The 25,434-nt window shown below is 38.5% G+C and overlaps 3 protein-coding genes across 4 annotated transcripts; all 3 read left to right on the forward strand.

Moving 5' to 3' along the window:
- The first annotated feature begins 3,231 nt into the window (after positions 1-3,231).
- On the forward strand, positions 3,232-11,932 carry LOC134674759 (phenoloxidase subunit 1-like). Of its 2 annotated transcripts, none has more exons than XM_063532891.1 (15): positions 3,232-3,299; positions 4,452-4,569; positions 5,236-5,428; positions 5,663-5,765; positions 6,072-6,192; positions 6,491-6,696; positions 6,971-7,099; positions 7,393-7,516; positions 8,254-8,418; positions 8,620-8,748; positions 8,948-9,126; positions 9,417-9,562; positions 10,256-10,338; positions 11,002-11,154; positions 11,649-11,932. In XM_063532891.1, the coding sequence occupies exons 2-15, from the start codon at positions 4,459-4,461 to the stop codon at positions 11,856-11,858; spliced, it is 2,052 nt and encodes a 683-aa protein (XP_063388961.1). In that variant the 5' UTR covers positions 3,232-3,299; positions 4,452-4,458; the 3' UTR covers positions 11,859-11,932. The 2 variants fall into 2 exon arrangements, with proteins under 2 accessions (XP_063388961.1, XP_063388960.1); XM_063532890.1 differs by having other exon boundaries at positions 4,455-4,569; positions 11,649-11,931.
- Positions 11,933-14,928: 2,996 nt separating this feature from the next.
- Positions 14,929-16,938, forward strand: LOC134674735 (uncharacterized). The gene is made up of 3 exons (XM_063532861.1): positions 14,929-15,091; positions 15,567-15,824; positions 16,662-16,938. The coding sequence occupies exons 1-3, from the start codon at positions 15,074-15,076 to the stop codon at positions 16,785-16,787; spliced, it is 402 nt and encodes a 133-aa protein (XP_063388931.1). The 5' UTR covers positions 14,929-15,073; the 3' UTR covers positions 16,788-16,938.
- A 541-nt stretch (positions 16,939-17,479) lies between these two features.
- Positions 17,480-21,609, forward strand: LOC134674910 (uncharacterized). Its single transcript, XM_063533066.1, has 3 exons — positions 17,480-17,497; positions 20,760-21,023; positions 21,439-21,609. The coding sequence occupies exons 1-3, from the start codon at positions 17,480-17,482 to the stop codon at positions 21,607-21,609; spliced, it is 453 nt and encodes a 150-aa protein (XP_063389136.1).
- Positions 21,610-25,434: the final 3,825 nt, after the last annotated feature.

Raw genomic sequence — 25,434 nt, forward strand, 5'->3', positions numbered from 1 at the left:
CTCATTGCTGAGGGTCGTGATTACCAACGCTTAATACCACTTTCTTCCAGGCACCCCTATCCTGCGCCATTTGCAGGCAGGTCTGGGCCTTGGGTCCTGCATATGCCTTTACTGTGTCTATCCACCGGGTAGGCGCTCTTCCTCTACTTCTCTTCCCTTCGATAGATTTGGCAACTGCCAACAGTCAAATTTGCTATATTCCCACGCCCACTAGGGCGGCAACATAGTCATGCCATTGAAAAATATAGCAAGAATATTGTATTTTTTTCTCTATGGTCATACAGAGCGAATATTTAAGTCAGATATCCGATTGCTTATCACTATCCCATCCCAGTACATGTCATCTTTAAACTTAAGTCATATGGTATGATGTCTTCATTATTGAGCATTACCATGTCCAGCTGACCAGTACTAGAATGTTTACCTTTATATAAACATACTCAGCGTCTCAAAAGCGCAATGCGTAGCATTCCAAATGGCAGCGGATACCAAGCTGATTTCCCTAGAGCACTTTATGAAAAAAGTAATTTTCACTTCTCGTTTAAAGTTACACTCATTCAATATTAAACTTTAACACCACCGAATAAGTCTAAATTCACCTTGGCTGATGACTTGCGGTTTTTCGTACATTCAGGTGAAGTGTGCTGAAGCAAATGGAGTGAAGTGTAGCGTTTAGTATTTAATTTGGTAGAATTACGCTTTATTTGCTGACGAATCGTTTGCATGAATTTCTTTGTAAGCTTTCATTTTGTTGAATTTTTCAGTCCACTCTTAGAAATAATAAATTTAGTCTAATATTTAAATACCTTAACTTACATAGGAAGATTTTGAAGAGAACGCGTTAAAAATATATTGTATTTAATGGCTCTGCCTGCCCTTTTCGGATACCTACAATTTTAGGGTCAAAAACGGTCCGAAAAATGGGTGCCTTTTCTGGGTATAAATATTGTACAATTTGGATCAAATGGTACTTACGTTCCGAAAAGCGGATGTCGTTTCCAGGTATATTTAAAATAAATAATAAATAAAAGGTTTGAATTGAATGTTCAATTCAAACCTATTATTATTATTACCTATTTAAACCTTTTATTTTTATGGAAGTTATGTACCTTTGAGGGCAATGTAAGAAAATTTATTAATTTAAGTAGGTATTTATACTTTATTGCACGAATAAAGAAAAGTTTACAAAAGGTCGGACTTAATGCCAAGAGGTATTCTCTACCAGTCAACCATTGAGTAAAAAAAAAGTTAAAATTAATTTATTCAATATTTCAGTTCACTTTTTTATTAATTTACATATGATGTCCACAAGAAAGACATTTTTAAACCATATTAAAAACATTTTTGACCCTTTTAACGGAAAGAAAAATAAAAAGGGACTGGTAAATATGAAAATAATACTCGTAGGTATAGTTCAAAAAAAAAAATTTTTGGTAAACAACAAAAGTTCATATCAAAAAATGCTATCATAACAAATATTTAGTGTCCGACCGAAGGTTCGGTTTCGGTTTCGGTTTCGGCCAGTTTCGGCCAAAAAATCATGTTTCGGCCGTAGTTTCGGTTTCGGCCAAAATACGGCCGAACCTTTCGGCCGGGCCGAAACTTACGAAATGGTACTTCGGACAAAGACCAAAAGTTGGGGAATAAGTAGGACAACAATATTAATATCTAGGTACATATACTGATTCATGTATAGGTGGTATAGGTACATAATTTAATTGGTTTATTATAAAACACAATTCCACTAGTGAGGGCGCCACTGGACGGTCGACTCAGTCTTAAGAGGCTGTCAATACCTATAACGCGCACACTGTCTAATTGTATCGGAGTGAATGAGATAGCACTGTCGCATGTAGCCGTTGGCCGAGTATCCGCTCGGCCCGAGTCGAACGATGTATTTTTCGCTCTTATTCAATCACTTATTCAGTCATTTTCCTATCTACCTCTAATGACAAATTTTAAGCGAGGCTAAAGGTTACGCTCAACTAGTGCTGCAAAGTTGATTTTCTCAATAGTTAATATTTTGCGAGGTCAGACAGCTGACTATTGATTAAAACGAAGAAAAAACCCTTAAAAGTACCCCCAGTACAGTTTTTCATACGAATGCTCAACCTTAGCCTCACTTTTTACCTCAATTTACCATTGGTTTGTGCTCCACATGTCCTCTACTTCAGCTTAGCCTTTGGCCTCGCTGCGCCATGCTCAGCCTGCGGTCTCGCTTTTTAATACAATGGACATTGGTTGGAGTCTGTGCTCAACTACTTATTGAAGCCTGAAGCACGGCTTTGACTTCGCATGAAAGTTCGCCTCACTGGGGCACTTCGGACTTTTAGGCCCAGGTGAAGATCGGTACCCGGCCTTGCGATATTATTAACAAAAAATTTCGCGCTCGCTGCGCTCGCGTTTTTGGTTGACCCTGTATCTACATGTTACACCAAGAAAATTCTGCAATGATTTTGATAGCATAGGTACGCAGTGCAACTAGTGCAAATGTTATTTATACGTCATATTTCATAGAAGTTTTGACGTTTAAAATAACACTTGCATTGCGTGTGTTATCAAAATCGTTGCAGAATTATCTTGGTCTAACTCTAGTAATTTCCTTAAAAAACTGCTTAAGTAACATAAATTTCAAGGACATTGGGTGTTGACAGCCCCATAATATGTGTGTAAAAGCGGTTTTATGACATTTTTCAACGATTCTAAGAAGTCTACAAAAGTTTCGGTTTCGGTTTCGGTTTCGGCCGAAACTAGAGCCAAAGCCGAACATTCGGTTTCGGTTTCGGTTTCGGCAAAAAAACATGTTTCGGTCGGACACTACAAATATTATTATTATTGCACCCAAACTTGATAAAATAACCACAGATTCCCACATTTCGGGAACCATGTATATTTTGCGGTTCAACAATTATCAAACAAATTAACTCATACTAAATTTACAAACCAGATAGACATTACGCCATAATCGGCTGCATTAATAACTTTGTATATTTTGTTTGCGGTTACCAAATTATTTTACGGGCGGGCAAATATTTAACTAAGATCGCGACCTACTAATTTTAATAATGAATATGAATGAATTTAGACAGTGGCGCTTTATTTGACAGCATTTATAAGTTTGTATTTGCACGTGTTACTTTGCAAAAGTTATAATGCACATAGCCGATGCACACGGTTATTGAGCGGTATAAAAATGTGATACTTTGCTGAAACGATACCATTTGGCCGTGTCACACGGCCGAAAACAGGTTCCGTTATATTTTCACTTTATTTTAATTTTATTGCCGGTAAAAATAAGGGTGAGTGTTTCTAATTTAATGTTTATTTATTAATTAACAATAATTTGACATGTTTCTGATTTAGTTTTTTCAACTGTTACAGTGTTACATATGCAGTAATCGCAGTTGAAATGTCATGCAATTGTTTATCTTGTTCTCTTTGAATAAGTTTTTTATTTAAACGATGATTTTCATGCAAGTACTGCAAATACAATAAGCAGGGCAGTGTAGTTGGCAGCTTTTAACCCGTTAAGAGCCCATCAATGTGTACCTACACTAGCGCCACGGCTAAATAATCGTGATTATTTAAATTTAAAGAATGATATTGAAAGAAGGGGGCCGCTGCGTACTGTATTGTGTATTTAAGTATCTTTTGAATACATCAAATTAGTTTTTATGTTGCTGGTTTCATCGATCTAGGAACTCAAAACTAAAACGGCCGTTTTAACTTTGGACGCATAGATTGACGAATCCAGCGACATAAAAACTAGTTTGATGTATTCAAAAGGTACTTAAATACACAATACAGTACGTAGCGGCCCCCTTTTATCAATATCTTTCGTTAAATTGAAATAATCGCGATTCTTTAGCCGTGGCGCTAGTGTGCACGTTGATGAGCTCTTAAGTCATAAATTTTGGTTTTCATTTACTGCTGGTCGAAAGATATTTTTATATCGATTCATAACATTATTATTTTCCAATACTTACATAAATTTTATATTAGGAGTTATTGATTTTTACATTCTGATTCTAAAATTTAATTTTACATTGCTCTGACTCGGTTATTTCATTGTAAACCATTTTATTTAGTCTCTCTTGGTCTCTCCTAGGGCCCATTTAAATCTGAAATATAGTTTTTTCATCAGAGCTATAAAAAGTACCGCTATCCACCACTAGATATCGCTAGACGTCACTCAAGCAGCTTTGACTCTTGTAATCAACTTGTAATATTTATTGTTCTCGGTTTGTTTAAGTAGGTACGCCGCGAGTGGCATTAATTAAATATAATTTTGGCATACATTTTTTTGTATTGGAAGGAAGTTAAATCTATATTTATTAGTGAATTTTCTTTACAAAAGTTCTGCTACTCGCCACTAGATGTCGCTAGTCTGCAACGACTTGCAGACTCCTCAATCAGTTTTGATGGTTTTGACCAATTATTATTCTATTCAGTAGCACCATGAGCGGCAACAAGCAGGACCTGCTGCTGTTCTTCGACCGGCCCACGGAGCCCTGCTTCATGCAGAAGGGCGACGACAATGCTGTCTTCCAACTGCCTGAACACTACTACGTGAGTAACTTTACCATTTATTTACTCTGCTAACTTTATCTATTCTGTACCTAGTAGGTATGACGTGTCACGGGCAATTCCAGATAATATAAAAAAAAACTACTCTAAATTTTAAAGTAGCGGTTAACCGCCTGAGGTTGTAAAACCAAACTATTAGACTTAAATTAGTACCTAAATTTTCCTAAATTACTAATTTCAAAAAAGGTGTTTATTGTGATCGCTTTTTAATTATGGTTGGCTTGTTTAGTATGACAATACGTCCTACTTGATAAGAAGCCACAGATAATAGACCGCGGGCCAGGCGCAAATTTCGCCGGTCGTCGCATCCCGGGCGATAACTCGTAAAGTACCTAGTTAAGACTGTTAAGAATCATTTGTAATGAACCTAAGTGGATGTTAGCTGCCGCTCTTTTGGTGGGTTGAGGAGAGGCAGCTACAAAAAGCACGTAAAAAAAATTTGTCAACCTTGTCAGATGATATTCAACGCTATTATGAAAAGATCTTAAATCAGGATGCACTGACTATTTTATTTTTATTTAACGTACCGTATTTGGATGGACACCCTAATTTATTCAAATAAAAATAAATAAAACCTTTGGACCTTGGGCTTTGTAAGTAAGATAGTTTTTAATCAGTAAGTCGCAAATCCTTGCATTTTTTTTCTAGCCGGACAAATACAAGAGCGCTTCAGCTCAGCTGGAGAGCAAGTTCGGTACGGACTCCAGGCGCTCCATCCCCGTCCGCAACATCGCGCTCCCGGACCTGACGCTGCCCATGCAGCTGCCATACAACGACCAGTTCTCGCTGTTCGTGCCCGCGCACCGCCAGCTCGCGGGGAAACTCATCGACATCTTCATGAGTAAGTCCCGTCTACTGACGCTGCATGCAGATGCCACAACGAGCAGTTCTCGCTGTTCGTACCCGCGCACCGCCAGCTCGCGGGGAAACTCATCGACATCTTCATGAGTAAGCCCCGTCTACTGACGCTGCATGCAGCTGCCACAACGAGCAGTTCTGGCTGTCGGTAAATATTAGACAAAACACCCGCCAACTTATTAGATGACTTGTTTAAAAAATGAGTATATTTTCACAGACATGCGCGACGTGGCAGACTTGCAATCGGTGTGCGCGTACTGCCAGCTGCGCATCAACCCGTACATGTTCAACTACTGTCTCTCCGTCGCCATACTGCACAGGTATATTGACATAGTGACCACTTGCGTCGCATGATTTTCCACACTGAGACCTAAATCGGACTCGGCGTGGACACTTCACATTACAGTCTAAATACGCTTCCTTGCGTAAAAAGATTGTGATGAAGGATCTGCTATCGTGTAATTTGGAATCACTTCTACCTACTCCTAAAAATCCACATACCTACTTTTTTTTAAATCTTGTGCACGCTAAACAATTTCAAATTAGCAAGGTTTCTAATAACACAAGTAACTACTTATTCAGGTGTTTGGAAATTGTATGGTTGGAAATTATTTGTTACATTCCAGGCCTGACACCAAGGGTCTGGACATCCCCACGTTTGCGGAGACGTTCCCCGACAAGTTCGTGGACCCCAAGGTGTTCCGTAAGGCGCGAGAGACCACCACCGTCGTGCCTGAGGGCTCCAGGGTACGTCAATTAAGCTTTTAAGGCCCACTTGCACCATCCCACTAACCCGGAGTTAAGCGGTTAAACCGTTAACCCAGTGTCAAATTGTACGGGTAACCATGGTAACTCCAGGTTTAACCGGTTAACCTCGCGTTAGTGAATGGTACAAGTGGCCCTAAGACACTAACAACATCGAACAGTACATCAACTGCATCAGAGGCAGTCATCATCTCAGCCTATATACGTCCCACTGCTGGGCACAGGCCTCCTCTCGAGCGTGAGATAGCCTCTTTCTAATTATTTATCCTTTCCTCCACAGATGCCAGTAATTATTCCACAGAACTACACGGCCGCCAATGCGGAGCCGGAGCAGCGCGTGGCGTACTTCCGCGAGGACATCGGCATCAACCTCCACCACTGGCACTGGCACCTCGTCTACCCCTTCGAGGCTGCTGACAGAAGCATCGTCGACAAGGACAGACGAGGGGAGCTGCTGTACTACATGCATCAGCAGATCGTCGCTAGGTATGTCTCTCTTTTTGGCATCCATAGTGTAACTTTGTGTTTCCCGAAGAAAATCTCTTATAAGATATTTCAACATTCTCAGGGGCTTGTAAAAGTAAACCTTAGAGACATTGAGAAAATGTATGGTGGGTATATATCTACTTGTTTTTGTAGGAATAACAGTCCACTGGAAAGTGAAGTTTAGGTCTGAATTATGTAGTGCTATGCAAAATCTAATGTGTTAAATTGAAAAAAACAAACATCACAAATTCTCTATAAATTGTTTCTTCTTCAGATACAATATAGAACGTCTCTGCAACAACTTGCCAAGGGTGACGCGTTACAATGACTTCCGCGCCCCTATCGTGGAAGGATATTTCCCCAAACTGGACTCGCAGGTTGCGTCCCGCGCCTGGCCACCCAGGTAACCAACCACATCATGTAACCAGACATATGACATTGTAACCAACCACAGGCTCAAAACGACTTGGCTATGAACGGCTCAAAGAATTATACACTGAAATTCCGTAAAGAGCGACCAAGATGCATGGTAAAAAAGCGACCAAGAACCGAAGCATGCCCGAGGCCGGATACAAACACAATAAACAAGCGTTTTGTTTGCTTTAAACAATTTTATTATTATTCTTTATTATTGGTACTTAAACTATTAATTTAATGCAATATGGAGACACTGTCAAGTTTTATTATTGATTCCAGATTTGCGAACAGCGTCGTTCAAGACCTGGACCGTCCGGTGGATCAGATCCGTGTGGACATAACCACACTGGAAGCTTGGCGCGACCGTATAGTTCAGGCCATCGAGGAGGGCGCTATAGACCTGGTATGTAGCTTGATAAGACCTGGACTGCCCGGTGGATCAGATCCGTCTGGACGTGACCACACTGGAAGCCTGGCGTGACCGTATAGTTCAGGCTATCGAGGAGGGCGCTATAGACCTGGTTTGTAACATGATAAGACCTGGACCATCCAGTGGATCAGTGCCATCTGGAGATATCCCCAATGGAGACCTAGCAGAACAGCTTCGTCCAAGCCATCGAGGAAATGGTCAAGGAGCCATTGATAAAGAACAGGATTTCTACTAGTAGTACGTAGGTAGTTGACAAACATCTAAATGACCGGTTAACACTTCTGAATCCTCCTCCTCGTAGCTTTTTTCCGATTACATACTTTAAGCGCCTTGAATAAATGTATTTTCTTTCTTCCAAATAATATGGCCTATAAAAGCACGAAGTCAGCTTTCAATTGAATTTGTTTGTTATAAAAGGCACACAAAGGGTTTTGGTTCTTTGGTCCAAGAAACTTGTTGGTACCTACGGCTTATAGGAGCCTTGCGTACCGAAAGGCCACCAGCCTCTCTCTTATACCTCTAAATCAATTAGTCAAGTGATTAACCTACATCGTACAAGGTGCCTATAATAGAACTTGTATGTCAGATACACTTCGTCTACCATATGTATGATGATTCCCTCACCCAAGTTTTTAAGGAATTGTTTTAATTTAGAAATATCCGAAATATCCAATCCCATCATTAGAAAACTCGTAATTTATTTTTTACAGCCAAGCGGCCGCAAGCTCCCTCTAGACGAGACGACCGGCATCGACATCCTGGGTAACCTGATGGAAGCGACTTCTATCAGCCTCAACCCTGCCAAGTACGGAGACTTCCATAACATGGGACATGTCGTTATCTCGTACGCTCACGATCCTGACCATAGGCATCTTGTAAGTATTGCAAAATTTTAGAGGACTTAAGTATTTTATTCTCCTAGAACCCTTCTTTAAATTCGATGGATTGACGATATTCGTAAAATTCTGCGTCACTGGACGTAATCAAAAAGAGTCCGTATTCCGTATACTCACCATGGGGTTACATTAGGCTGGAGATGATAATTAGGAAAAGTTATAATTTTAATCAATTTTCAGGAACAATTTGGCGTGATGGGAGACTCGTCAACGGCCATGCGAGACCCCGTTTTCTACCGCTGGCACGCCTATGTTGACGATGTCTTTAATCTGCATAAGTCCAAGTTACCAGCGTATACCCCTCAACAGGTAACTTATATGAATCACGTTTAACTTGACTCTAATTCTACGGATCTGAAATATTTAATCTTCCAGCATAAGTACCTATTTTTGCGAAGCAGATGATAAAATATGTTCGCTTCCACAGTAAAATCCGCAAAAAGTGTTGGGTCGAACGTTAAAAAGATTTAAATGTACTATAATCCTCATCATTATTTGCCTCCAATAGCTAGACTTCCCATCCATCCGCGTCTCCTCCATCAGCGTTCAAGGCCGCGCCGGAGCCAACACCTTCGCCACCCAATGGGAGCAGAGCACCGTGGAACTGTCCCGAGGACTGGACTTCCAGCCAAGAGGCAGCATGCCAGCTCGCTTCACCCATCTGCAGCATGAGGACTTCATGTATAAGTTAGTACATAACACGACAATATGTAGAAGCAAAACCCCAGAAGCCCGGAACTCTACATGATCCAGTTTCTATCAGCAGCATTCCAGCACGGTTCATCTGGAATCTAAGAGCTTTGTCTACAAGCTAGTATACCGTAACAAGTCCATATTACAGTGGAATCAGGCGACCCTGAAAACAGCAGGAAAATGTCCTTACCTACTGAGAAGTTGTTAGCTCTGCAAATAATTCATAATATTATCCGCATCAGATTGAGTAGGCATGAAAAGTAAATATAATTTCTATTCTGCAGCATCGAGGTGAACAACACCAGCGGGCAGTCCATGATGGGCACCGTCCGCATTTTCATGGCTCCGGCGGGAGACGAGAGCGGCCAACCGCTGCCGTTTGAGGACCAGAGGCGCATGATGATAGAGCTCGACAAGTTCTCTACGCCATGTAAGTTCACGTTCAGTTTTCATCTGCTGGTAGCTGTGATCTTGTGTTAAAAACTTCTAAGTTTGCGTTTACTTTGTTTTAAGCAGTCTATCATGTTCATAAAATTATGTCAATATTGATTTATAGATAACAAATTCCCTGCTGTATGTACATAAATAGTAACTACGAAGTTCCATAAGTTTACCCTTGCGATATAAGAGTTGGACCAAGAAAAATCTGCAGCGATTTTGATAGCCCACGCAGTGCAAGTGTTATTTATACGTCACGATTTCAAAGAAGATTGACGTTTAAAATAACACTTACACTGCGTGGGTTATCAATATCGCTGCAGACTTTTCTTGGTCTATATACCGACCGCTTAAATGAGTCCTCGCCTGCGCGGTACGGGGGCGACGGGTTATGACGACTAAAGCAGGCGTACGCCGCCCGCACCTTCAGTCCCCTTAGGCTCACTTGCACCATTTGCACTAACCCAGGGTTAACCGGTAAAACCGGTTATCCCAATATCAAATTGTACTGGTAACCATGGTAACTCCAGGTTTAACCTGTTAACCCTGGGTTAGTGAAAGGTGCAAGTGGCCTTTAGTCGTCATACCCCGTCGCCCCCGAGCCGCGCAGGCGAGGACTCATTTAAGCGGTCGGTCTATAACTCTAGGTATTACTTACCTATATGTGTAATATTTAATGTGACAGTGAGCCCTGGCAGTAACATGATCAAACGCAACAGCAAGGACTCCTCGGTCACTATCCCCTACGAGCGCACCTTCCGTAGCCAGGTATGATACGATGTGCCTCAGGGGCGTATTTTGAAATTTGGCGCCCCGGGCCAATACTTTTCGCCGCCCCAGAAGTCAAGGAAGAAAAACAAAATGCAATCCGCCCGGTGCAGCATATGCCGCCAACCCCCGGGGTGTTGGGGCCCCGGGCCATGGCCCGGATGGCCCTAGGGTAAATACGACCCCTGTCTGGTGATTGAAACCTACGATGTAAAGGTAGCCACTGGCGAGCCTTCCAACAGTCCAAATAGCGTGGCTGCAATCCTAAATCGGTCCGTGAATGTCAAAAACGTACAATGTTTAATATTAGGATGCCGTCCATTTGGATGAATCCATTGTAACGGCATGTATTTGGATGGCTCGTCAGTGGCCTGCTTAAGAAAAATAAAAGTGATACCTCTCGCGTTGTTCTGGATGCTTGACATAAATACCAGTATACAAAAATTTCTAAAATTCACTGCCGTCTCAGACATTCAGGGTTCTTTAAATTAAATCGCAATTAGGAATAATTCATTATCCACATTCACAAAATACTTTATAAAATCAAGGGTCTCAAAAGACACAAATACCTCCCTAATAATAATGGAAGTACCATGGACTAATATTAAGACAGCTCGTCATACTGTGTTATTTGGGGTAAACCAATCTACTTTATAACTGCAGGACTCTCGCAGCGGCGAGCCGGGCTCCGCTGAAGCGGCCGAGTTCGACTTCTGCGGCTGCGGCTGGCCGGACCACATGCTGCTGCCCAAGGGCACCACCCAGGGGTACCCCTGCGTGCTGTTCGTGCAGGTCACCAACTGGAACGAGGACCGGGTAAGAGTTTTGAGCTCTGTGCTCTTTCTATTCTATCTTCCTTAAACAATGATGCAGTAAGCAGCGGGATGATTGCCCTGACCGTCGCGTCGATCACGTCAAATTCCGAGTGGATATACTCGGAATTTGACCTTACGGGGCACATTATTTGATTAATGTAAGATTTTTATACTTATCTAGACGTAGTTGTCTACAGTGGAAAAGCAAGATAAAATTAATGTACACTCTTTTGTTGTCCTCGGTGTAAAGATTCTTAATTTTCTCTTCACCCTCATTTGTGAAATTACACTACTCATACCATTTGGTCCGATTTGTTGTATTCCCTTCGTTACGTATTTGATTCGTTGTAGGTATATCGAACTAGGTACATATCTGGTCCACTGCCTAGATTATCATAAAATGCAATGGTATTAAAGGCAATGTACAATCAAACTGCATTTAACATCATGTGGGGCAATAAACGATTTACAGGACCCTTCTTCCTTTCTTCGCAGGTGGAGCAAGACCTAGTAGGCTCCTGCAACGACGCAGCATCCTACTGCGGCATCCGCGACCGCAAGTACCCGGATAAGCGCGCCATGGGATTCCCCTTCGACCGGCCCAACCCCGCCAGCTCACTCTCCGACTTCCTGCAGCCCAACATGGCCGTGCAGCAGTGCAGAATCAAGTTCACGGATGCCACAAGGATTAGGGCTCAGAATTAGATCTTAAGAGAGAAGTCTCTGTTAGAAGAAATGTAAGATAAGGTCAATGTGATGAAAACCCAAGTATAACAATGATTTCTGTTTTGGCAAACCGTTATATGACAAGAACTTTCATATTTGTATACGTACTACGCTCTCACACAGACAGAAAGGAAGAGCTTCGCTCTTGCTGCTCTACTCACCTTCTGTAAGTGGAGTACATGTGTACAACAAGCGCAAAAATTAGAAGCGACGAAAGAGCTTGTAGACGATTTTACTTGATAGACGGTCTTCACCACATTGACTTTAACCTTACTTCTAAGACCGCCTACCAGGTATACCAGAAACTAAGGTTTTTAGACCGCCTTTACCCCCAATATCCTTCTTTACAACGTATAAGAATAGATCACTAATACCACCAAGATGCTGTACGAACATTGCACACCGAATTGCCATTACTGTCCACAGTCCAACTGAATGCCACTAGGCCCACTAGGTTATGGCTTAGTCAAAGGTAGATCTTACTGTCCCCTACCCCTCACAGGGTTTCTGCAGCTATAGAATTACCTTGGTTCTGCAACTTCTGCATCAAAATCGACTTTGCTTTATGAACATTGGACACCGATTACTTAAAATAATTTTTAGAATTCTATTTTATATTTTTTGATAATGGTTTATTTTTGTTGACTTGTTTAAAAATGTTTGAACTCTGGTAAATAAACAAAGGTAACACTGAATTTGTTTTGAGAAAATCTAGTAACAGAAGGATGCAGTTGGTGTTTGAAAATATACTTACCGATTATTTTATTTTCCAGAAACTCTCATAAATAATCCAATTAAGTAATTACATATATGAACATTGTCAATGTACGATGCAATCGTCCTCATTCTAAAGATTTAGAGTAAGTAACTAAAAAAACTAGGACCTAACAGAAAAGTGATTAGGGAACCACCTATGTAAAAGTACTTTTTACTCAAGTCAATAAAAACTTTTCTAACTAGCGTAGGAATTAGTTAAGTTAGTTTTAGCAAACGGGTTTAATTATAGCTATTAAATAAGTACATACTGTATATAGTGTATATATTAGTTACAACAACAATTCTGAGTAAATCTAGCCTCTTACAAAATATCTGTATTTTTTTTTTGTACCTGCCTAAATACCTACCTACTTATTCTTATGTGTATTTTTTTATAAAATAATGACTTGAATTTTGATAACCGTAAATAGCCGAAATGGATAGTGCCATACGTTGGAAAGGGATATATAGCATGATTCGTCCCTGAATAGCTGTCAAACTTCGGTTATGTAGGAAGTGTCCTTTCTGTACGGTAAGTACTATTAATAGTATTATTTATTCTGTGGTTTTACATTACAGCTGACTCACCTCATTTCCATTAAAGATGGCAATAATCAGAAACGTAATATTAGTAATCATGTTGTTTTGATGAATTAACGTATGTTCCTGCACAGTTACATACATTGAAAAGGTAAATAAAAACCGGGCAAGTGCTAGTCGGACTCGCGCACGAAGTGTTCCGTACCAAAAAGCAAAAAAAAAATCTAAAAAAAGCAAAAAAAAAAAACGGTCACCCATCCAAGTACTGACCACTCCCGACGTTGCTTAACTTTGGTCAAAAATCACGTTTGTTGTATGGGAGCCCCATTTAAATCTTTATTTTATTCTGTTTTTAGTATTTGTTGTTATAGCGACAACAGAAATACATCATCTGTGAAAATTTCAACTGTCTAGCTATCATGGTTCGTGAGATACAGCCTGATGACAGACGGACGGACGGACGGACGGACGGACGGACGGACGGACAGCGAAGTCTTAGTAATATGGTCCCGTTTTACCCTTTGGGTACGGAACCCTAAAAACAAACTTGTAAATTTACATGTACGATTTCATCCCGTATAAGGACTAGTATCAAGAGCAATTAAAATGGGTCGTTTTATTTAAAACAGGTTTCCGTCCGCGTTTGTTGATGTACGATTATCATCTTGGCTAGTACCCTCGATGTTTAGAACAGACGTAAACAGAACAACAAATTAGTTACAAGCTAGTAATAATTTACATTGTAAAGACGAGATGGTATCAAACAACCTTTAAGACAAGTCTCCTTGTAATTATATCGGCTGCTTTTTAGGGTTCCGTACCCAAAGGGTAAAACGGGACCCTATTACTAAGACTTCGCTGTCCGTCCGTCCGTCCGTCTGTCACCAGGCTGTATCTCACGAACCGTGATAGCTAGACAGTTGAAATTTTCACAGATGATGTATTTCTGTTGCCGCTATAACAACAAATACTAAAAACAGAATAAAATAAAGATTTAAATGGGGCTCCCATACAACAAACGTGATTTTTGACCAAAGTTAAGCAACGTCGGGAGTGGTCAGTACTTGGATGGGTGACCGTTTTTTTTTCTTTTTTTTGTTTTTTTTTTGCATTGAGGTACGGAACCCTTCGTGCGCGAGTCCGACTCGCACTTGCCCGGTTTTTTATATATTTAGCCTTTCAATATATATTTTGTTATAATAGTATGCAAAAATCGCGGATTTACATAAACTAAAGGTTGTGAACAGATCAGAAAAAGTCGTTCTCGAAAAAAATGCAAAATGATGATGATAATTCGGTCAGGATCCTTATCATAAAAGAGGATAAATTTTCATTAAAATAACCCATTTTCATTACTCTCGAGTGTATTTACTAGTAATTCCAAGGTTAAATCAGCATACGTGTAAAAGGATGCGTGAATCTACGCTTGGCTGCTACACATTATCGATTGCTTACGTAACTAGTGGTTGCCCGTGGCTGCACCCGATATATATCAGATTTTTAGAATAGGTCGAAAAATAAGTAATCAACAATCATTATCATCATCTTCTTATCACCTTGGCTAGGCCCCCTGAAATACTCGATTAATTGTAACAAAAGTTTATCAAGGTTTTCAAATTATACCTATACCCTGTTTGCTGTCCATTAATAAACTATTCCGTAGGTGGCGTAGGTATTGACTTGTTTAATACCAACTTCAGAGGTTTCACTGAAGATATACAGACAAACATTGCTATATTACCATTAGTACGAATTACAAGGAGTGGCGGATATAATTATGTATGTATGCGGAAGCTCTTTACCAATACACTTCAAAATATGTGTTGAAATGTTGATTAAACACAAATTAGACCATTGTGCGTCTGTCCGTCCGTGCTGCGCCTCCTCACAAATTTACAATGAAATCCTTGATATTAGTAAGTTGTTAGTTATTATGAGTTAAATATCTTAAAAGTAGCAATGTATAAGTTGCAGAACATTTAAAAAATCCAAAACTTTCTGGAAATTTTCATGAGAAAATTCTCATGCAAGTTTCCACTTAGAAAATTCCCGTTTTAAGGTGTTATTACTCAGTGTTCGTCCCCATTCCATTCCCATTTACGTCAGTCACTGGCGTCTAGAGTCATACCGAGAAAAGTCTGCAGCGATTTTGATAGCTCACGCAGGGCAAGCGTTATTTCAAACGTCTATGAAATTATGACGAATAAATAACAGTAGCACTGCGTGGGCTATCAAAATCGCTGCAGACTTTTAATTGTGTAACACTATTTCAAGTGTCGTAGAAATCTAAAAGTTCCGGAGAACATCGTTGGTCGAGTTGTTGCCCTTAACTGCTAATTTTGCCCCTACCTTGAACATTGAACAAATTTTAAACTTGCCTAAACTTTTCAGTTAGTCTTCCTCATCGCGTCAATCCACGCGTTCACCATCCCCAACCCCAAAACCCCAGTCCAAGCTCAAGCTCTCGAAGACCACAAGATCAGCAAGCGGTTCATCTCCGCCTTGCTGATGAGCATGATGGACGATGATGACTACTTCGATGACGACCTCCCGTCCATCATTGGGAGGAGACGACCTTCGCGGAGACATCTGCAGCTTGCGCAGATGATGAGGCAGTTGGCTGGTCCGCGAGGATTGACGAGAGCACAGGTATAAATAAATAAATAAATAAATATTATAGGACATTTTTACACAGATTGACTAAGTCCCATAGTAAGCTCAAGAAGGCTTGTGTTTTGGGTAGGTACTCAGACAACGATATATATAATATATAAATACTTAAATACATAGAAAACAACCATGACTCAGGAACAAATATCTGTGTCATCACACAAATAAATGCCCTTACTGGGATTCGAACCCAGGACCATTCGGCTTCACAGGCAGGGTCACTACCAACTAGGCCAGTCGTCAAAAGTCGGTATGCTGATGATATATATTTATTATATACCAGTTGCTGTGGAAACTGCAGGATCTTGGAGTGCGGAGGCCAATGAGTAAATGTGGAAATTGAGTCGGCGACTAAGACATAGGAGTTGCGACGTGGTTGCGACACGACAGTTCAACGAGGCGACGTCGTCGGGTGCCAGTGCCGTGGGGACGTTTGTATCTACGACTACGGTCCTAGGTGGCACCTTAGACTAGTCTATAATTTAGTGGTTAAGATTGAAAAAGCCTGCGGATTACATAATTTTTTAGTAGGTGAAGAAGTCTGCGTTGCTGATCCAGCCAAGTTCTTATAAATTTTTGTCCACCAATCAAAAAGTGTAATTTAATATAGTGGAACCACTGGGGTTGATCAAAATTGTACTCCTGAATTGCGCGATTTTTTAACATTACTGTAGTATTTGTAGGTAGTTCCTATGAGCCTTTCCATATAAAAAGGTCTCGATTTCTTATGTTCTTTGGGGAAAGTTTCGAATATTTTCCCAGCTATTGAAATTTCCAAATTTTCAATTATTAATAATTAATTTTTATTCATTTCAGATGCAGAATATGCAGAATAACCTCCAGAATCTGCAGCTGTTGCAGAACATGCAGCAGATGATGCAGCTACAGAACCAGCTGGGGCAGAACCAGCAGGGGCAAAACACGCAGGGGCAGAACTCGTAGGGGCAAAACTTGTAGTTATTATTTTTATTTAACTTACGAAGAAATCGACCTGTTCAATGCGTATTTATTTTTTAATTCCGACTTCTGACTGATACTTGGTAAGGTTTTATTAAAGGTTAAGTTTTGTTGTTTATTGTTTAGGTAGGTATCTATTTAAGCACATTTTGTTTTGCTCGGCACTTTTTTCACTCTTTAGTTACTCTATAGTACTATTTAGTACCTACTCTTGAACATTATATTAGTGTTATTATTTATTTCTGCTTCAAAAATATCACATACACTTGCCGTTTTTGATTACCTTTACTTAATGTTTTTATAATGTATTTATTTATTTCTTTTCAATAATAAAATATTACAAATCAACACTAGGTGGTTTTATTTAGTGTGCGATAAATTATTAAAACTATCTTTTCACTATCAACATTTTTTTTACATTAAATAGCGAATTGTTAAGTAGATAATAATATTATTGTAAATCCGTTAAATACATCAACTGTAACATTACTTCCTCTATATGTATACTCATTAGCATGAATAACAAGGAGTTCTGGATATAATATATTATGTTTACTGAAGCTCTTTAGCAATAAACTGCAAAATATAATACTTATGTTGAAATATTATTAGAACATGAACAAATTAAGCCATTATGCGCTCGTCCGTTCGTGCCTCGACTCCTGAACCGATCTACAATGAACTCTTTAATTGTGGTAAGTTATTTTAGTGGTTTTAAACTTAATATCATACACATATTAAAATATTTGAACCGGGTCAATCGTGAATTTAAATATTTTCTTGTCTCTGTTTAAATGTGCTAATATGTTTTCAAAATACAAAAGTTTTTAATGCTCTATAGATGGTCAAATGAACATCTTGAAGCTAGTAAAGTGAATATTTGTATTAGAAAAATTAAGTAGGTACCTACTTAAGAGGGCGTAGAGGAGGGTAAATTTTCAGATTCTGTCAAATTACCCCATTTCACGCACAAACGCAGCTCACGCACACTTCCTCAATTTACTGGGACAGGTCAGTGACCCCTAATGTTTTTTTAAAGGTGCTGTTTCGAGTTTAGTGTTAACTACTGACCTCCTTTGAGGAATTAAAACTGTCAAACTTTCCTTTGTGAGAAGACAGAGAAAAAACACTTTTTATATATAGCTTTCCTTGTTTGTTCATGTCATGTCATAGGTATGTGACGTATTAGGTAATTATTTATTTTCGTTGTTGACTTTTGTATTAATATAGGTACAAACGGCGACGCTCTTAACTGTCCATCGGTAGACCTTATGCCTTTTGTAATAAGGTTTACGAACTGTCAGTTAACAGTGTGGTGGTGTGCGATGGTAGGTATGCGGTTTGTAGACATAGACCAAATTAAAACTAGGAGTTTTATTATTAAATATATAAGAAATCGTCTATTTTACCTACTCGAAGTGAACTACTTATATCTAAAATTATCCCTTCATTAGTTATATATAGGTCTTGTAACATATTTTTTACAACTAAACACGCTTATTATATTTTACTTATAACTTAATTTTTAAAGCTCTATTGATAATAAGGCTTTAAAAACATCTAATAGAATGCAGGTACTACGCTTATACTTTTATAAGTCAGTAAGTGATGCTTACTTAAAACTCATCGGGAAATCAAAAAACTCATAATTATAATTACCTATATTAAAATATTTAAATTTACTATTCCATCTCATACGTTCAATAAGGCCCGGGACCGGGCCTTGTCACCTGCACTGACAGAGGGCCTTTTTAGCCCCACATAATATTAAAGAACTGTGTCCCGGATAGTATGGGTTCTGGGCCATGACCATGACGCGTCCCGAAGTAACTTATACAGGGCGTAATCGTTAAGTGTAGCCAGGCTATAATTTCGTAAATATAACAGATATCAGAAAACTTCAAATTGTTATCGAAAGTGCGTTACCCAATGAGTAAAATTACATTAAGGGGTCATCCATTAATTACGTCACACGTTTTGGGGGGGAGGGGGTCAAGAAAATGTGACATGTTGTGACATGGGGAGGGGGAGTCACGAACACTGTGACGTCACTTTAACTTCATCACTATTCATCAGTAACCGAAAATTAATTTATATTTTTTTATTCGCAGTACATTTAAATAATGAGGTTTTGGAAGTATGTAGGTAATTTTCGTTTCTAATTGGTTTTGTGTTATAAAATTATATATATTTATTTTACCAAAAATATTTTTTTTTTAAATAATGCCGAGTTAGTACTGCCCATTTCGTTGAAAACAAAATTACCTAAAATGTGACGTCACACTAGGTGGGGAGGGAGTTGCAAAATGTGACCAAGTGTGACAAGGAGGGGGGGAGGGGTCAAAAAACCTAGAAATTAATGTGACGTAATTAATGGATGATTCCTAATAACTTTTTTAAATAAAAGCAGAAATATCCCAAACATTAACGTCAAACCCTCCCATACATTTAGTACGACGACTCACCCCTGACTGTAATAAAATCAAATCAATCAATCTGTGTTTATCATCGCAAATAATGAATCTCAAGCAGTTTTATCTCTTACGACACCAACGTTCTTTGAAGGGTGAGTCGTCGTACTAAATGTATGGGAGGGTTTGTGAGTGAATGTCTTAGAGTAGAGTTAATGTCTGGGATATTTCTGTTTTTATTTAAAAAAAGTTATTAATGTAATTTTACTCATTGGGTAACGCACTTTCGATACCAACAGAACTAGTTGAAACTAAGAATTTTATTGCTGAAATTATGTGAACAACATTGCTCCGTCTTCAATAAATAAAATTTTAATAATTTATATTGCTTAGGCTAAAATGTGAAGAATTTTGTTGATAAATTGTTTATCTAGTATATTGACATTATGTCATATATGTTTTTAAAATGACGTAACATGAATACCAGCACAATGAAAATTTATTCCAATAAGAAATAACAAATCTTCAAACTTTTTTCATTTTAAGTGAATTAGGAAGAAGCTAATTACACTGATTTGGTTGTATTCATATATTTTATTAAATAATTTGTTATATTTTTTAAGTATTATGACTTGTGAATAAAAAGATGTCGAAATTTTAATGACTCTAGATCTCCGTGTGACGTTATTTATTTACCCTATTTATTTTGAACACAGTTTTTCACTGGTATCATCATTCGTATACGGATATGAATTTCAAACTGTCAAACTGGGAGATCCTGGTACGCGTCCGCTTTGAACCAAGCCCAGCGGGCATCTGATTGAAAGGAGAATTTGACAGATATGGCGGATATATGGAAATTTTACGAAAGTTTACGTTTACGATTGAATTTCTCTGTAGCCTTTAAGAGGAAAAATAGGAAAAGCCTGATTCGTTGTAGTCCAGTTATCTGGCTTTCGAAATCACTCGATTTTATAGCATGAGCATCGATTTTTTTATACAAATTTTACTAAACGCTGACACTCGTTCATCTCGTTTTAGGTACAACTTTGCATAAGTGTATTTATTATATTGTAAAATATTTCAGATTTTCAAGGGTGATTCGTTGTAAACACACTCTTTGGGATAATAATGACATTTATTATAATTTTTTTTATCAAGAGATGTGAACGCTAGCGACTAAACGGTGACTGCCTTTTTCGCTGATTTTGCTCGATGCAGTCTTAACAAAACATAGTAAAATTAAGCGTGACATACAAGTCAATCGTTTATTTTTTGTATTAACGAAATTCTTCATAATAATGTGTTATTAATCATAAAATATGTACCTCTATATTCAGTTATTGCGGCTTAGCATTTTTAATAGAAATATGTTTCTATTCGTCGGCCTGAAAAATGTGCATTATGGTGTTACATTACCGCAATATATGTACAATAAACAATCCAGCAATACAATCTTATGAATTATACCTTCCTTACTAAAAATACTATTGACGCAAACTTCCTTTCCATTAAGTATTTTTAAAATTTACCTAACCCTTTTCAGTTAGTCCTACTCATCGCGTCAACCAACGCATTTACCATTCCCAACCCCAAAACCCCAGTCCAAACCCAAGCTGTCAAAGGCCACACGATCAACAAGCGGTTCCTCCCAGCTCTAATCTGGAGTATGATGAATGATGATGATGACTACTTTGATGACTCGTTGCTATCAATCAATGGGAGGAGACGACGACCTTCGAGAAGAACTATTCAACTCGCCCAAATGATGAGGCAGTTGGCAGGTCCGCGAGGATTGTCGAGAGGAACGGTAAGCACACACCATCTCCAACCTAATTATATAACCCAATCAAAACCCAGGCTCTCGTAAACCAGAAAATCAACAAGTTCATCTCAGTTTTGCTGTTGAGCATGACGGATGATGATGACTGCAGTGATAACTGTCTTCTGCCCCTCACAGGGAGGAGACGACCTTCGAGGAAGATCCTTAAGCTTGCGCAGACTAACTTTCTAGTGTCCTATAACTTCACGTTTAAGCCCTCGTGACCAACATATGCATTTGATAACATAATTTTTTTTTCTAAAAATGCAAGTTTTTCTTTGGAACGAGGCATAGAAGTTAAAGTCAGGGATACATTATATTTAAAATAGTTGTTACGGCCAAGTTATCAAGAGCAAAGTAAATAAAATGCTAATTACTAATGATTTATTTTAATTAATTACAGTTAGAGACTATGCAGCGGAACCTTCACAACCTGCAGCTGTTGCAGAGCATGCAGCAGATGATGCAGATACAAAACCAGCTGGGGCAGAACCCACAAGGGCAAAACTCTCAGGGGCAGAACAGGCAGAGCCAAAACCCGCAGGGGCAAAACTCGCAGGAGCAGAACTCGTAGAGGCACAACGTGCAGTAACATATTATAGTTGGGGCAGCAGCTCGGCTACAATTCAAATGTAATCAGGGAATAAATATTATTATAGGTACTTTACTTGTTTATCATCTCTTAATAATAAAATATATTATTGTAAATTAAATCTATGAAGGTTTTATTTTGTATTTGATATTTTTTTAACACAAGATTGGAATTAAGTAGCAGAAGGTTACGTAATATTATATAGTTAACCAGTTAAAATCATCAATTAGTGGTAAATTAGTTCCACACTTAATTTTCCGATTTATTTTGAAATACAGTATACAAAGATTCGAAGCAAGTATTTATTATAGCACAAGAGTGGGCCCAATATACAACCCTGCGGCATTCCAAAATCTCACTATAGTTCCGCTAGACTGATGAGTTGTAGAATTCACACAAAATATTTTTGTGTTTTACTGAATAGATTTAAGATGAGCAGTTAGATCATAGTAGGTACATGGACCCGTTCTAATTTCAAAAAGATCATTTCATGATCCGCAATCAAATGCTTTAGAAAGATCGTAAAATATACATACAGATCATACAATCACAAGAACATTCCCAAATGAGCAAAATAATGATGTATGTTTTTAAACATTCAACCTCAGTACTTTTTGTACCGCGACTGAAATAGCAAGACACGTTCGTGCGTTTCCGTGCAAAAACAACAGAAAATAATTATGCACTACATCTGTAGTAGTTCAGTTAGTTGCCATCAAGTTAATCAGGGTTTATAATCTAGAATCGGACCAAACTAACTGTGCATAGAATTTGTGATGACGAAGCGTGGCTATTTATGTAAAATTTCTATGAAAATAGATTCTGACCACGATAACTTTGCTCATTCCTAGGCCAAAGAATAGGCATAGCTATTCAGCGTGGGAATGTAGCCAGCCTTATGGGTACCCTTCCGCAGGGGACAGATCTGGGGGACCTAAGGTAGGTGGGTAAGTTTTATTTATTTATTTTATTAGTTTTTGTTTTAATTTATTTAGTTTATACTTAATTTTAATAATAGTTTGTATAAGTTTTGCTATTGAATAAATTACCAGAATCAAAATAAATATATTACTTTGCACAAACTTAACAGTAAGAATGCATACATATCCCTATTATCTCCATAGACGTAGCAATTGGCATGAATACTTAGCGTGGTCCGACTTTCACGTTTAAAATGACACTCCCACACTTTGTTATGTTCAAGTCCATGCTAAGTAAGCTTAGACGGATTTTACGAGTTGGTCAACTATATCTCATTAGATTTGAAGAACGCAGTACAAGTACCTCGTCGTTCTTGACATATAAAATACGTTTTTTATCAAAATCAATCCATATTTTTTCATCGATTTATTCCGCTTCAGTTAAATGGATACTGTAAAACTGCGTGCGTTCTGCCGGATGGGATCGTAATATTTAAAATTTCAAGCTATACTTAACTTACCTATTATTTCTTACAAAGTATTCGAAAACCAGCCAAGTGTGAGTCTGGCTATGCCTGAAGGATTTCCAAACCATAACAGATTTTTAAGTGTTTTAATTTTATTCTTTAAGTTCGCCTCACGCTTGACCACTTTTTTATAAGATGTTATCCATGCAGTATTTTCTTATTATATCATTACATTAGATATACTTATTACCTACTTTGAGGATTGTTTTTAACCGTTGTAGAGGTACAAAAAAAAACAATACAATAAGTTACTATCTACCGCTACCTAGCTACCTAGCGTCCGCTGGCTGACAAAAATAACGTATAGCATGATCTTAATAATAGGGTGCTGATTATCTCTCATTGGGTACGAAACCCTAATCGTCAAAGGTATCATAATTACACATTAATTGTCAAGGTTCTGTTATAATATGCCAATTGGAGTAAATTACTGTAATATTTCAGTGGGTTTATTTTTTTGCATTTAGTGCCGAATTGCGCAGTATTTTAGTTGAGAACAGAGTGGAAAGATCTTCTATCATCATGAAATTACTTCTCGTAAGTTCTTTAAGATTATCTCGCTTGTAAGTTGTAGTTAGGAAAACTGATATTTGTTACAAGTAATATTGTTCTTTATGCTATAATTTTATTGTTCTCTAAATCATTGCCGAAAACTATTTTGCCGAATATCATTTGGCAACCAATATTTCGCATAAGAAGAACGCGTCCATCATGGCCAAATTAAAGCAAAACTGAATTCATTCCTGAATCAGTGAGCTCCGTTTTAGACCCGGTCGTCGGCTCGATTCTGAAAATGTATTAGATCTCTACTAAGGTTGCCTCCAGAAACTCGCGAACTAAATTGACAGGTCAATGTGCACAAATGATACCACAGTTTGGCCAGTGCTGTTCATATCGATATTTTCAAAAAAGTTTGAATAATAGAATATCGCGAAAATTCACCGCTAGCGGCGCTACTGTTGTGCGGTCACTTAAAATGTATCTTTAAGTAATTTAAGTTATTTTACAAATTTTACTTGGTATTTCGAGAAGTGTGCAATTTTATAGTAATAGATACAAGGATATTGGATAAACATATTGTAGGCAATTAAATAAATATTTTATTACATTTATTTTATTTTATTTGTTAGGAAAACTTACAGCTAGAGTAACAAGTTGTAGGTCACAACATAGAAACAGTAATTTTGGCTCAAAATACAAAAAAAAGGCTGACCCAGACGGGGAAGTAAGATAAGATAAGATTTCCAATTTAATTTGTGTGGTGTGGACGTAAAAATTAAATCGTCTCGGTGATCCCTATTGCTTCGATTGTAAAGAAGACCAGGCCCTAAACTGGACATTCAAGTTGTCAATTAGGTCAGAATTTAAATACAGTTAGACCAAGAAAAGTCTGCAGCAATTTTGATAGCCCACGCAGTGCAAGTATTATTTTAAACGTCAAACTTCTATGAGTATGACGTTAAATAACAGTTGCACTGCGTGGACTATCAAAATCGCTGCAGACCTTTCTTGGTCTAACTTTAATTATCGATCAATCTCATCTACCAGCCACATTGCATAAAATTAAATCACTTATTTTAGATTTATGGCGACAACCGCGAACTCTTGAAATAAACAACTTGCCCCCAGGCCCAAACCTGCATACTAACATTGAAATTTGTCAGTTTCGCATCCGCACCTCCTGATTTGATCGGTAACGTCACAATCTTATACAATCGAATCAACCACTTTTCTCGTCAGATTCATACAAATCTAAATCGGTTGTGACCCCTTTATAATTATGACATGGGTAGTAAGTGCAATATCTTTCTTATCGATATCATTTTATCGACATATACCCCTGACTATTTTTTCTTTGCTATTCCTGGCGGCGTAGCACGGTCGCGTTTTTATCCCTTGTCACCATGCCTGTCACGTTCTAACAAGTATGTAAGTGCGAAAGGGACGCGCATAGTGATAGTCGATAAAAATGGAACCGTGCTGCGCCGGCTGGTATCATTTTATTTGTCAAACTCGTGTCAATTTAGTTCGCGAGTTTCTGGAGGCAACTGTAGACCTCAACAAGGGACGATATGGATAATTTAAAGATATTTGTAAGATAGATATGTCAAATTTGACGTTTCCGCGATTCTGGAGGCCCTCTTGAACGATTTCGACAAGTTATGACTTAGATATCCAAGTCACATCTAGTCGATATCTAATGTAAATCTAGTTGATCTCTATATCGTTTCTAGATCTTGTGATTATCTCGTTTCCCGAATACGCGTGCGTCACTTTCCATCAATTCTCCAGATCTTCCTCGCAGCAGCCTTCGCTGCGCCGTCTCAACCCGGCCCCGAAGGTTACATCAACTACGAGCC

The sequence above is a fragment of the Cydia fagiglandana genome, chromosome 20 (assembly GCF_963556715.1).
Source record: "Cydia fagiglandana chromosome 20, ilCydFagi1.1, whole genome shotgun sequence".
Taxonomy (NCBI): Eukaryota; Metazoa; Arthropoda; class Insecta; order Lepidoptera; family Tortricidae; genus Cydia; species Cydia fagiglandana.